Source organism: Callorhinchus milii, unplaced genomic scaffold, assembly GCF_018977255.1.
Source record: "Callorhinchus milii isolate IMCB2004 unplaced genomic scaffold, IMCB_Cmil_1.0 Scaffold6, whole genome shotgun sequence".
In the NCBI taxonomy this organism is placed as follows: Eukaryota; Metazoa; Chordata; class Chondrichthyes; order Chimaeriformes; family Callorhinchidae; genus Callorhinchus; species Callorhinchus milii.
Genome location: NW_024704747.1, coordinates 11,083,592 through 11,097,289, shown reverse-complemented (window position 1 = coordinate 11,097,289; position 13,698 = coordinate 11,083,592). Strand labels below are relative to the sequence as shown.

General features: G+C 49.7%; 1 protein-coding gene across 8 annotated transcripts in view; it reads left to right on the top strand.

The window, feature by feature from the left end:
- pcnt (pericentrin) overlaps window positions 1-13,698 on the top strand; it is a 132,433-nt gene that overhangs the window by 60,241 nt on the left and 58,494 nt on the right. For all 8 annotated transcript variants that reach the window (XM_042336372.1, XM_042336378.1, XM_042336375.1 and 5 more), the window contains 5 exons: window positions 282-412; window positions 2,573-2,775; window positions 5,724-5,950; window positions 10,938-11,103; window positions 12,398-12,604. In XM_042336372.1, coding sequence (XP_042192306.1) covers window positions 282-412; window positions 2,573-2,775; window positions 5,724-5,950; window positions 10,938-11,103; window positions 12,398-12,604 — 934 coding nt within the window. The remainder of the gene's footprint in view (window positions 1-281; window positions 413-2,572; window positions 2,776-5,723; window positions 5,951-10,937; window positions 11,104-12,397; window positions 12,605-13,698) is intronic.

Below are 13,698 nucleotides of genomic sequence, written 5' to 3'. Positions count from 1 at the left end.
GCTGCCCACTTGCCTGCTCTGACCAGGAGAGGACATGATCTGAGGCCTGTGTGTGAAATGTGAGTATTTTGTGGTCTGGTCAATATCTGAACTGTTTTCCCTGAGAACCCGTGGAGTGCTTGTGTGAAGGGTAGAGTGGTGTTTGCTCTGTTTGGGTCAGATTCATGCTGAGTCCACGGGTTCAGGTGCCTGTCACCTTCTTGGTTGTGTTTTCCACTTTTTAAGTAAACTCTGAGAATGACAGGCTTCTTGTCTCTGTTTCACTGGTGCCACTCCCACAGCTTCAGGCGGAAGTGCAGGACAAGAGGTCTGAGCTGGACACACTGCTGCAGCGGCGCAACCGTGAGAACGAAGAAGGATCGAACCTGGAAGCCATGCTCCGTGCAGACATTCAGCATCTGACTCGTGAGCGGTGAGTGGGAAAGTGCAGCACCAGCAGCCTCCCGCTGCACACATCATCCTGCCCTGCCAAAAATCCACCATAAATGTTCTGAAATATACAATATGTTTTGTGTGATGACGACTTTCATTTAAGTCACAGGAGAACTGAGCATTGTCCCAGCTTTCCCGTCTTTCCCCTACTCAAATTTAGTTTGGTGCCTGTGCACTCTATACTGTAAACTGGATTGAATGACCAGTTTATTTTTTGGAGGGATTATTGCCCTTGGAAAGCGATCCGTCAATTAACAATCAATGATCTAGACGAGGACATAGAACTTAAAATATCTAAATTTGCAGATGATACTAAGCTAAGTGGGAGAGTAAGCTCTGAGGATGACACAAAAAGATTGCAAAGGGATATAGATAGGCTGGGTGAGTGGGCAAGAAGGTGGCAGATGGAATATAATGTGGGGAAGTGTGAAGTTATTCACCAGGTAGTAAAAATAGAAAAGCAGATTATCTTCCAGAAGGCGAGAGACTAGATAGTGTTAGTGTTCAGAGGGATTTGGGTGTCCTTGTACACCAGTCACAAAAAGTTAGTATGCAGGTACAGCAAGCAACTAGGAAGGCTAATGGCATGTTGGCGTTTATTGCAAAAGGGTTAGAATACTGGAGTCGTGGAGTCCTGTAGCTCAGTGGTTAGAGCACTCACTTTGCAAGCGAGAGACCTGAGTTCAATTCCAGGCAGAGCGAAACCTTGGGCAAGTTTCCTTACTTCACACAGAGCCTAATAATAATCCCTCCAAAACCAAAAACAATAATAAATTGGTCATTTTCAATCTACGACTGTTTGTGGGACATTGCTGTGCGCAATTGGCTGCCGCGTTCGCCCACAAATATACAGTCAATTCACTTTACAGTGTGTTCTGTGAAGCGCTTTGGGACGTCCTCCCGACGTGAAAAGCGCTATACAAATGTAATTTTGTTTTGTTGTTGTAATGAGTGGGATACCTGCGTCAAATGCAAGGATTATTATTAATACAAGAGTAGGGAAGTCTTGCTGCAACTGTATAGGGCCTTGGTGAGACTGCACCTAGAATATTGTGTGCAGTTTTGGTCTCCTTATTTAAGAAAGGACGTGATCGCTTTAGAGGGTGAGCAGCGTAGAATCACTAGGTTAGTTCCTGGGATGAGGGGGTTGACCTATGAGGATAGGTTGAGTAAACTAGGCCTATATTCTCTAGAATATAGAAGAATTAGGGGTGATCTTATAGAAACATATAAGATTCTTATGGGGCTTGACAGACTAGACAGTGTGAGACTTTTTCCTCTGGTGGGAGAATCTAGAACTAGAGGTCACAGTCTTAAGATTAAGGGAGAGCCCTTTCGAACAGAGTTGAGGAAACACTTCTTCACTCAGAGGGTAGTGAATTTGTGGAATTCTCTACCCCAGAAGGCTGTAGATGCTGAGTCCTTGAACATATTCAAGACTGAGATTGATAGATTTCTAAAGGATAGAGGGATTAAGGGATATGGGGATAAGGCGAGCAGATGGAGTTAGGTTACCATGATCTTATTGAATGGTGGGGCAGGCTCAAGGGGCAGAATGGCCTACTCCTGCTCCTAATTCCTATGTTCCTACAATCAGGTTCCTACTTACTGCTAGACAAACAAAAGGGTGTGGAAATAGGAAACTTGCTCAAGATTTTGCCCTGCCAGGAATCAAACCTGGGTCATCTCACTTGTGAGGCGAGTGCACTAATCAATGCACGACTCCACCATTTGGAATGGAGTCCTCCACTCCATACTTTTCTCATCTCGGGATGTTTATAATAATAATAATCCTTGCATTTGATATAGCGCTTTTCATGCCTTCTAGATGTCTCAAAACGCTTTACAGAATATACTGTAAAGTGAATTGACTATGTTTGGGTGAAATGCGGCAGCCAATTGCCCACAGCAATGTCCCACAGACAGTCGTGGACTGATGTGGCCAATTTATTTTTATTTTTTCTTGAGGGACTATTATCAGGCATTTGGAAAGTAAACTTGCCCAAGGTTTCGCCCTCCAGGGAATCAAACCCAGGTCTCTTCTCTCACTGGCGAGGCGAATGCTGTAACCATTGAGCTACAGGACTCCTGTTCAGTGTAAGAATATCAAACTAATCCCACATCCTCCCACACCATTTAGGAAAGACTTGCAATGTTCGCACGAGCGAGCGCTGAAGCTCCTATCTGATGTGGTGAGGACAACGTTTGCCTCAGAAGATCTGATCAGCAGACGGATCGGAATCTGCCTGGACAACAACCGGGCCCGATGTCTGCAGGACAACCAGAGCCCAGCCACCAGACACTTGACCAACAAGTCTAAAACTTTGCTCAATCAAGACGCAGGTATCCCACTCATTACGACAACAAAACAAAATTACATTTGTATAGCGCCTTTCACGTCGGGAGAATGTCCCAAGGCGATAGAGCACATCCCAAGGCACTTTAAACTGCATTGCTCCTTTCCTCGCCCTTCCCCGTTATGTCCTCCCTTATGTACTTTGCCTACCACGTGTATTTAGTTGAAGAGAAGATGTTTTGAGCTTTTCAAGTTGCTTGCATTAAGTGTGTCACTGCCCCATTCTTGCTCCAGCTGTTCATATCAATGTTTTTCTCTTGCTGACAACTTACTCAATAGTTCAGAAAATACAACTTGTATTGATGCATAACTGGATGCTGATAGTGGGTGAGGGAATCAGTCAGACTACACGGATGACCTCAAGTGCTTGAGCTGACAGGTTGAGGAGGCGATTTTATAGCTGGCTGTGGGATGCCTTGTGACCTAGTGTAGCTAGATCTTTAACAGGCCTTCATGAAGTACCACGTGAGGGACTCCTTCACAGACTGTTGGTGTTGAGGGGAAAACATGGATGTGGGTTAGTAATTGGCAAATTAAGAGGAGTTTGGTCATTAAATGGGTTCCTCAGGGATCGGTGTAAGGACCCCTCCTGTTCCTTGTCCTGTATTCACAGACCCAATGTAAGCTAAAGTTTTCAGGTGACACCCTGCAAATTCTTTCTTTTTAAGTACCTATCTAATTCCCTTTTGAAAGCTATTATCGAATCTGCTTCCACCACCCTTTGTACATTTTAGATTGTAACAAATCTCTGGGTTAAAAGAAATTCTCCTCATCTCCCTTCTGGTTCTTTTGCCAATTATCTTAAATCTGTGTCCTCTGGTTACCGACCCACCCGCCAGTGGAAACAATTTCTCTGTCAAAACCCCGTTCATAATTTCTTCTATGTTCAAAGAAGAAGAATCCCAGGCTCTCGGCTCTCCACATAACTGAAGCCCTCATCCCTGGTATCATTCTAGTAAATCTCTTTTGCACGCTCTCCTAGGCCCTGACATCCTCCCTAAAATGTGGTGCCCAGAATTGGACATAATACTCCAGCTGAGGCCTAACCAACGATTGTAAAGGTTCAACATAACTTATTTTGATACTATGCCTCTATTTATAAAGCTAAGGATTCAATTTGCCTGTTTTAACAGCTCTTATCAACCTGTCCTGCCACCTTCAAAGATTTATGTATGTAGAATCGCTAGGTTTTTCTGTTTCTGTACCCCTTTAAAATTATACCATTTATCTCATATTGCCTCATTACTCCTCCCAAAACGCATCACTTCACAATTCTCTGCACTAAATTCCATCTGCCCATTTCACCAGTCTGTCTATGTGCTCATGCAGTCTGCTACTATCCTCCTCACTGTTTACTACGTTTCCACGTTTTGTGTCATCTGCGAACTTTAAAATTTTGCTCTCTATACATTAAAAAGATAAGGTCCCAATACCAACCGCTGAGGAGCACCACTGTTTCCCTGTCTCCAATCTGAAAAACAACTGTTTACCACTACCCTCTGCTTTCTGTCTCCTGGCCAATTTTGGTTCCATGCTGCCACTGTTCCCTCAATTTTGCTAACAAGTCTATTATGTGGCACTTTATCAAAACTTTTTGAAAGTGCCACATAATAGACTTGAACAGGGGTGTAACATTTGCAGCCCTCCAGTCTTCAGGCACCACTCCCATATCCAAGGAGAATTGAAAAATTGTGGCCAGAGCCTCTGCTATTTCCACCGTTATTTCCCCCAGGATGCATCCCATTTTTCTACTTTTCTACTTCTACAGGTGCCTTTTTTTACTTTGAGCGCGGCTAACCTATCATAGAATCATAGAATGTTACGGCACAGGAGGCCATTCGGCCCATTGAGTCTGTGCCGGCTCTTTGACAGAGCAACTGACTTTTATTAACCCCACTCACCAGCTTTCTCCCTATAACCCTGCAAACCCATCTTCCTCAGATAACTATCCAGTTCTCTCTTAAAAGCTGTTATCGAATTGGACTTCACTGCCCTTTCAGGCAGATCATTCCAAATTCGAACAAATCGCTGAGTGAAAAAATTTCTTCTAACCTCCCCTCTGCTTCTTTTGGTAGATATCTTAAGACTGTGACCACAGGTCACAGACAGACCTACCAGCGGAAACAGCTTTTCCCTATCTCGCCTGTCGAAACCTTTCATGATCCTGAAGACCTCTATCAGGTCCCCACGTAATCTTCTCTGCTCTAATGGGAAAAGTCCTAACTTTTCCAGCCTGTCCTCATAGCTAAGCTTCCCCTATCAAGTACCACATCTCTGCCTATTTTTATCTAATCTAAAGTCTCTACCCTCCTCCTTTACTGTGACATTGGCAGCATCCTCTTTTGGAAAAACTGATGCAAAGTCCTCATTCAGTACCTCAGCTTCCACAAGAAGTTTTTCTTTTTGGTCCCTAATCAGCCTCATCTTTCCTTTGACCATCCCTTTACTCTTAATAAGTTTAGAAAAGACTTTAGTGTTCCCTTTTATATTACCCGCTAAGAGTGAGGGGGGCTGCAGCGAGAAAGGGGGGCCGCAGCGAGAGAGAGGCTGCAGTTTTAGGTCGGCGGCAGTGATGGGCCGCGGTGAGAGAGAGGGTGGCCGCGGCGAGGGGGGGGGGGAGAACGGCGGTGAGTGGGGGTGGGGGGAACGGTGGCGAGGGAGGGGGAAATGGCAGTGTACGAGGAGTGAAATTATTAGGGACGTGGAAGTCTGTTGTTTTTTAGTGCAGGCGCCGGCTCATCAGTGAGGCGACACTATAACCAAGTGCCGTTTTGTGGGATTCTTCTGTACCTGAGATTGGCGTAATCTATCATGTGGAAGGTATCTAAAATAAGGGTTAGTAAGTGTTCAGGTAATTCTGTCTGTTGTCCACACTACACACAGCTTGTAACAATATGAAGGAAAGACACTGACCATTCCTGTGCTGTTTCTTCAGGCGAGTCACTGGACACAAGCCAGGTCAGTGAGAGTGTGACAGAGGAGAACAGTGCATGGTCAGCAATGCCAGATGAGGGCCAGGAGCTGTCGCAGTGGTTGTCTGAGAGCATGTTTGCTGGGCCTGAGGTGGGGCTTGAAAACCAGGAGTTGGTGCGGAGCACATGTGCCCGGCTGCAGGTTGCAGTGGAAAAGTTGTTGGAGTTGGTCACTGAGTCGACCAGACAAGTGAGTATTGTTCAGGAGAGCCACGGGCAATGCGGTGGGTCAGCACCACCCAACCCGTTCTTGTTTGGTTGACAGGATCCCAGGATCAGCTGAGGTCACTGGTGGTAAGTCCAGTCGGATCTCTCTGCAGAACTTGTATCACGGGACCCAGCAACCTCTCCTACTACTCCAAGCACTTCGCCAGCAAAGTAGGTTGGTACTATGAGGATGTTGTGAGGACCCCGATCCTCTCCCTCTGGGTGTGAGCACCCCGATCCTCTCCCTCTGGGTGTGAGCACCCCGATCCTCTCCCTCTGGGTGTGAGCACCCCGATCCTCTCCCTCTGGGTGTGAGCACCCCGATCCTCTCCCTCTGGGTGTGAGCACCCCGATCCTCTCCCTCTGGGTGTGAGCATACTAATCCTCGGACCCACACACAATAGTTCATTAATACCAGCAATGCAGAGTTTCTGGTTTGGGCCAATGAGTGGAGGCAGCAGCAGCCCTCCTCTGCTCTGCCTCTTAAAGATTGGATTGTTACATTATCAGCTTTGTCATCACAAATAAGGTGACCGGCACCATCCCTGCCTCTGACACTTCAGTGTAACAAATGCTATTTGTATTGCGGAGCCTTTCATGTGAATCATCAAACATTCTGCAGCCTGTATTCTCTCCTACCAGTCTGCTATTCATTTTTGCCAGGCTCTACTTGCTGCCGGGACCAGCAGGTCCACTTTATACCTTGTTCCTTCTCTTCCTGCCTGCCTCCTAAAATCCTATATCTTCTTGCTTATCAGTTGATGTCCTATTTTATTGTTTAGCAAGTCCTCTAGTTTTGTGAAGTGCTTTGAGACATTTCTCCTTCCTGAAAGGGACTTTCAGCCGCCAGAGCAACAATGATTGCTGACACCACTTCGCCACCCTTAACTCACTGTTGTCTTCTACGCACACACCTCTCCCTCCACGTCCTACTTGAACCCCTCCAGTCCGGTTTCTGCCCTGCCCAGAGTAGAGACTGCGCTTGTGAAAGTCACAAACGATATCTTCTCTATCTGTGACCAGGGCTCCCTCTGCCTCTTCATCCTTTTGGACCTCTCCGCCGCGTTCGACACATCACGCCATCCTCCTCCACCGCCTGTCCTCATCATCCACGTCAGTGGGACCACCCTTGCTTGGTTCGAGTCCTACCTTACAAACCGCCAGCACTACATTTCAGCAAATGGGTTCTCGCTTCCACTCGCTCACCTGAGGGATACCCCAAGAAATCATCCTTGGCCCCCTTCTCTTCCTCATCTACATGCTGGGTGTGAGCACCCCGATCCTCTCACTCTGGGTGTGAGCACACTGATCCTCTCACTCTGGGGGTGAGCACACCGATCCTCTCACTCTGGGTGTGAGCACACTGATCCTCTCACTCTGGGGGTGAGCACACCGATCCTCTCACTCCGGGTGTGAGCACCCCGATCCTCTCACTCTGGGTGTGAGCACCCCGATCCTCTCACTCTGTGTGTGAGCACACCGATCCTCTCACTCTGGGAGTGAGCACACTGATCCTCTCATACACTAGGTGTGAGCACCCCGATCCTCTCACTCTGGGTGTGAGCACATTGATCCTCTCACTCTGGGGGTGAGCACACCGATCCTCTCACTCTGGGTGTGAGCACATCGATCCTCTCACTCTGGGGGTGAGCACCCCGATCCTCTCACTCTGGGTGTGAGCAACTGATCCTCTCATACACTAGGTGTGAGCACCCCGATCCTCTCACTCTGGGGGTGAGCACCCCGATCCTCTCACTCTGGGGGTGAGCACCCCGATCCTCTCACTCTGGGTGTGAGCACACTGATCCTCTCATACACTAGGTGTGAGCACCCCGATCCTCTCACTCAACGCCAACAACACAGAAGCCATACTCTTTGGCTCCCGCCGACGTCTTCTGTCCCACTGTTCCGACCTCCTCAACCTACCCAACATGTCCTTAAAACTCTCTGAACCCGTGCGCAACTTAGGTGTCAGGTTCGATTCCCAGTTATCCTTCCTCCGCCACGTCCAGTCCCTGACCAGCACTGCTTTCTTCCACCTCCACCACGTTGCAGTCTCTGACAACATCTCACCCCAAAAGCTGCCAAAACTCTTGTCCATCTCTTAGCTCCTCTCGGCTGAATACTCTTAACACCCTCCTCGCCGGTCTCCCCTCCTCCACTATTCACAAAATCCAGCTCATTCAAAACTTAACCACTGCATTCTCACCTGCACCAAACTTCACACCCAGATTACTCCAGTCTTTGCCAAACTCCACTGGCTCCCTGTTACAGAGCAGATCGACTTCAAGATGCTCACTCCAGTCTTTAAATCCCTCCATTCCTTGGCACCCTCCCATCTCTCTAACCTCTCTCCCCGCAGCAGTACCCATTGCCTCAGCTTTACTGGGTCCGGCTTCCTCTGTGTCCCCCAAATCCTCTGCTCCACCATCGGCGGTTGTGCCTTCAGCCACTATGCCCCGAAACTTTGGAACTCCCTCCCTCAACCCCTTCGCCTTGCCCCCACCTTTCCCATCTTCAGGTCGTACCTGAAGACCTTCCTCTTCGACCACGCCTAAGGTCATCTTCCCCCTCCCCCTGGCTTGGCTTCGTGCTTCGCCATTGTTGAGCACTCTGAGATGCCAACTGGTGTGGAGGGCGCTATATAAATGCAAGTTGTTGTTTGTCACCGCTTAGAATTTCATAATCCTCTCTGTACCCCCTCCCCATCTCCCCCTCACACCATGGCCCTACCCATTCCTCCCTCCACACCCCCGAACCTGTCTCCCCCTCTTCTCATCACCACCATTACTCACATGAAACTGACCACCCAGTTCCTTGACCCCATCCCTACCCTCTACTTACTCCATCTCCTTTCCCCCTATTCACAGATCATAAACCTCTTCCTGTCCACTCAGTTCCCACCCATTTAAAAACAGCTGTCATCACGCTTATCCTTAAAAAACCCTCCTTGGACCCATCCCTGCTCTCAAACTAACATCCCACTCCAACATCCCTTTCCTTTCAAAGGTCTTGGAACGAGTCGTTGCTTCCCAGCTTCGCTCCTTCCTCTCCCACAACTCCCTTCACAAACCCATCCGATTGGGTTTCCGTGCTGCCCACAGCACAGAAACAGCTTTAGTCAAAATAACAAATTACATTTTGTCCATCTGCGACCAAGGTTCCCTCTGCCTCCGCGTTCTCCTTGACCTCTCTGCTGTCTTCGATACCATTGACCACTCTATCCTCCGCCACCGCCTCGCCTCTCACCTCAACCTTCAATGTTCCCTCTGCCTCCGCGTTCTCCTTGACCTCTCTGCTGTCTTCGATACCATTGACCACTCTATCCTCCGCCACCGCCTCGCCTCTCACCTCAACCTTCAATGTTCTGTTCATGATGGTTCAGTTCCTACCTATCACACAATCTCTACTTCATCTCCAAAACGGCTTCTTCTCCAGCCCCAGCATTGTCTCGTACGGCATTCCTCAGGGCTCTGTCCTTGGTCCCCTCCTCTTCAATATCTATACTCTTCCTCTTGATGACATCATCCGCAGACATGGTCAACTTCCACACTCAAGGCAATGACAGCATCACCATGCAAGAATTCACACTCCACCTTACTAAGCCAGTCCGGAACCTTGACATATTGTTTGACCCTCAACTATCCTAACTACCCCACATCCGTGCCATGTCCCGCTTTGCCTTCCCTCTGCAGCCCGTGTCCTCTCCCCCACCAGGCTCCTCAATCACTGTCATCCTCGCCTGACTCCACCATTGCAACCTCCTGAACCCTTATCAACCTGCCCGCTCCCTCTGCTCAGCGGGCTCTGGCCTGCTTCACGTCTCTCCCCCCCACCCCCCCTCGCCCACCCCTCCAATGGTGGGTGGCCTTCTGTCACTCTGCCCCAACGTTTGGAACTCCATCCCATAATCCTTGCCTCTTTCAAGACCCATCTGAAGACCCTCCTCTTCGACCGTGCCTTTGGTCACTCTCCTGCCCTCCACCCCTCCCGATCCCGACCCCAGCTCAGGTCCGAAACACTGATTATCCAGCGCCTTAGGATGTCCTCCCGATGTGAAAGGTGCTATACAAATGTAATTTTGTTGTTGTTCTTACTCCCAGGCTCTTTCTTTGACCACTTAACCTTGTCCTGTCCATCCCAGCCTTCTGCAGATTGAGTATAATCACCTGAACCCTTGCTGCCCCCAGACTGCACTGGCTCTAGCTGTGTTTCCTGCTGGAGCCCCACCTCCTGTGCTTCACTCGGAGACTTGAATCTTCAGCCACCACTGTGTTCTCCTCTGGACCTGTCGCCAAATACTTCCCCGCTAGCACTTTACCACCTAAAATCTCTTTGATCCGGACCCAAATTCTTCCATTGTTAAGCTCTGATGCTCCTGTATTTTAACATAGCTATATAGATGTTTGCTGGTTCTGCTATTTTGTAATGTAGATTTCTACACTGGCTTGGATATGCACAGTATAATGTCTCTGAATTATATTAAACTGCGAGGATCATCATTTTAAGTCTCATGTTATCTTGATACACAAACTGAATCCAGACAGTATCTCAAAGCTCTGGCATTTAGGTGTGACTTGATGTTCAATGTGTTTGTTTTGTTTGTGACTTTAGTGGGAGACCAGTAAAGCAGCAGCTGAGATTGCAAAGGGAATTGGATTAGGTGGAAAGCAAATTGAGTGCTATGTGCAATACCAGGAGAATCCAGCCATGAGGGCAGAACCATGGGCTAAAATAATAACTGGAGAATCTGGAGTATTCATTCTGCAATAGGCTGTTATCATGCAGTGAATCTGCTGAAGGAGAGGTACTGATTCCAGAGCACCAGCTAGTTCATAGGAAGATGAGGACCGGTGGTATGGGCTGACAGTAGGGCTGGCTGAGCTGAATGGCATTTGTTTTCTCACTGGGGCATGTTTCACTGATTGGATATAAATGAGAAAGTGATACTTGTTTGTGCTCTCCTGTAGCTGGCTCAGACCCATGGCATCCAGGAGCACTTGGAGGAGGAGTTGACATGCAGAGGCCAGGAGGCTGTGCAGTTCGTGGGCAAACAGCACCAGCAGCTGCTGGACCATCTGAGCCAGGAGGCTGAAGGCAAGAAGCAACTCACACTGGAGCTGCACAAAGCCGAGGGTAAGAGCTGTGAGCTAGAAACCAGACATTAAACCTGGCCTCATAGTCAGCACCCAATCTTGCTTTGCGAGTGGAAATGAGCAGAGCATCGTGCTCTTTATTGTCTCTGTGAGAGCCACTTTTATAAAGGCAAATACCATTTATTTTACTGACACTGAGAACAAACCGTCTCTAATAGCCGAGTTCTCAAGAGGAAAGGATAAGTTGTGGCTGAGAATGTAAAGGTCTCTCAGTCAGTCTGTACTGGAAGAGGAGCTGTACACAGGCTGTGTGGGCATTGTCAGCCTGTGATCTCAGTGTGATCTTCAGAGAGCGATGTTTGAAGACAGTTACATGCACCTGTGAAGCTCTGATACTCATCTGCGCGATCCTAGACTCTGGGGATCAGTGTGTGTGTGTGGCTGACGAGGCTGCAGCAGTCCAGGCACAGGCCTCGGACCCGTTCTCTCTCTACAAGGCAGTGCTGCTGAGCCCAGCTGGTAAAGCTGCCTGTGTGGATCGCTCTGCAGGAGCCAGGAGAACACTGCTCTGATGCCCTCTTCTTTTTGGAGTAGAGGTCCCATAGGCTGGAGTGACGAACCCAGTTACTGGGATAAATGTCACTCAGCTGTTAAGAAGAAGTTGCATTTATAATAATAATAATCCTTGCATTTGATATATCGCTTTTCCCGTCTTCTAGAATATACTGTAAAGTGAATTGACTGTATAGAATGTGAATTAGATAATTATTTGGGGAGGACAAGTTTGCAGGGCTATGGGGAGAGAGCAGGGGAGTAGGATTGAATTGGATGTCTCTTTTCGAAGAGCTAGCACAGGCACGATGGGCCGAATGGCGTCCTTTTGTGCTGTAAAATTCTATGATTCTATATTTGTTGGTGAAACGCGGCAGACAATTGTGTACAGCAGTGTCACACAAACAGTTGTGGATTGAGTGACCAAATTACTATTTTGTATTTTCTTGAGGGATTATTATAAGGCATGTGGAGTAAGGAAACTTGCCCAAGGTTTTGCCCTGCTTGGATTCGAACCCAGGTCTCTTTGTTTGTGAGGCAAGTGCTCTAACCACTACAGGACTTGAAATCGTTACAGTTTTGACCTCGGTGTCTTCAGCTTGATGAATGATCAAGGCAGAATGAGCAGGCAGATATCCTCATCGGTGTCTTTTCTAAACTGAGAGCTTTTAAACATGCAGACGGCTGAGGTCCCTGATGTGGCCATCCACGAGCTAGAAGGTGGGCAACTCTATGTGAGTGGTGGCTGTAGCTGCTTCTTGTTGACATGCAATTTCTGTTAGGGTTGATCGAGGGCTATGTGGTTGACAAGGCAGAGTTGGAAGAAGCCTTATTTCAAAAGGAGAAATCCGAACACAGTTTGGTCCTTGATGTGGAGAGCTTCAGCCAGCAGCTACTCACTCTGAGACAGGAGCAGCACGCCTTGCGGAAAGAGCGCGACTTCCTCACACACCAACTCCAGGCCATGGCTGCCAACCAGGTGCAGCAAGGTGAGCAGCTCCAGCTAACCAGATGTCGGATGCGGTGAGGGAGTGTCTGGGTATGGGGTGGAGGGGGCCGGAGTGTCGGGTGGAGGGGGCCGGAGTGCCGGTGGGAGGGGTCGGAGTGTCAGGTGCAGGTTCTGAGTGTAAGGGTTGATTCTGAGTGTCGAGTGGGGAGGTCTGAGTGTCGAGGGTGGGTCGAGCGTCGGGGTGGGGTGCCTGTGGGTCGGTGGGGCTGGGGCCGGAGGGTGGGGCTGGGGGCCGGAGGGTGGGGCTGGGGGCCGGAGGGTGGGCTGGGGCCGGAGGGTGGGCTGGGGGCCGGAGGGTGGGGCTGGGGCCGGAGGGTGGGGCTGGGGGCCGGAGGGTGGGGCTGGTGGGGGTTCTGAGTGTCGGTGGCGGGTGTGTGTGTCAGGATGGGGGTGTCTGAGTGTCGGGGTGTGGGGGGTTCTGAGTGTCGGGGACGGGAGTTCTGAATGTTGGGGAGGTCTGATTGTCGGGGGTGTGGGGGTCTGAGTGTCGGTTGGCCGGGATTGAGTGTCGGTGGGGGAGGGGTGTCTGGGGGGGAGGGGTGCGAGTGTTGGGGGTGTAAGGGGTGCGAGTGTAGGAGGAGTGAGGGGTGCGAATGTCGGTGGGGGACGGGTGGGGGTCGTCTGAGTGTCCGGGTGGGGGTGTCTGAGTGTCGGTGTGGAGTTTCTGAGTGTCGGGTGGGGGTTATGAGTGTCGGGGGCGGGGGTTCTGAATGTTGGGGAGGTCTGACTGTTGATGGTGTGGGGGTCTGAGTGTCAGGGTGTGCCTGAGTGTCGGGGGGGGGGAGTCGAGTGTCGATGTGGGGGTTTGAGTGTTGGGAGAGGGGTCTGAGTGTTGGGAGAAGTCTGACTATTGGGGGTCGGGGCGGTCTGAGTGTTGGGGTCAGGGGGGGAGGGGGTTCTGAGTGCCGGGGGCATCTGAGTGCTGCGGGGCATCTGAATGTTGGGGGAGAGGGTAGTGTGAGTGTCGGGGTGTCTGAGTGTCGATGTGGCGGTTTGAGTGTTGGGAGAGGGGTCTGAGTGTTGGGAGAGGGGAGGTCGTAGTGTCGGTGGGGGTTCTGAGTGTTGGGAGGGGGA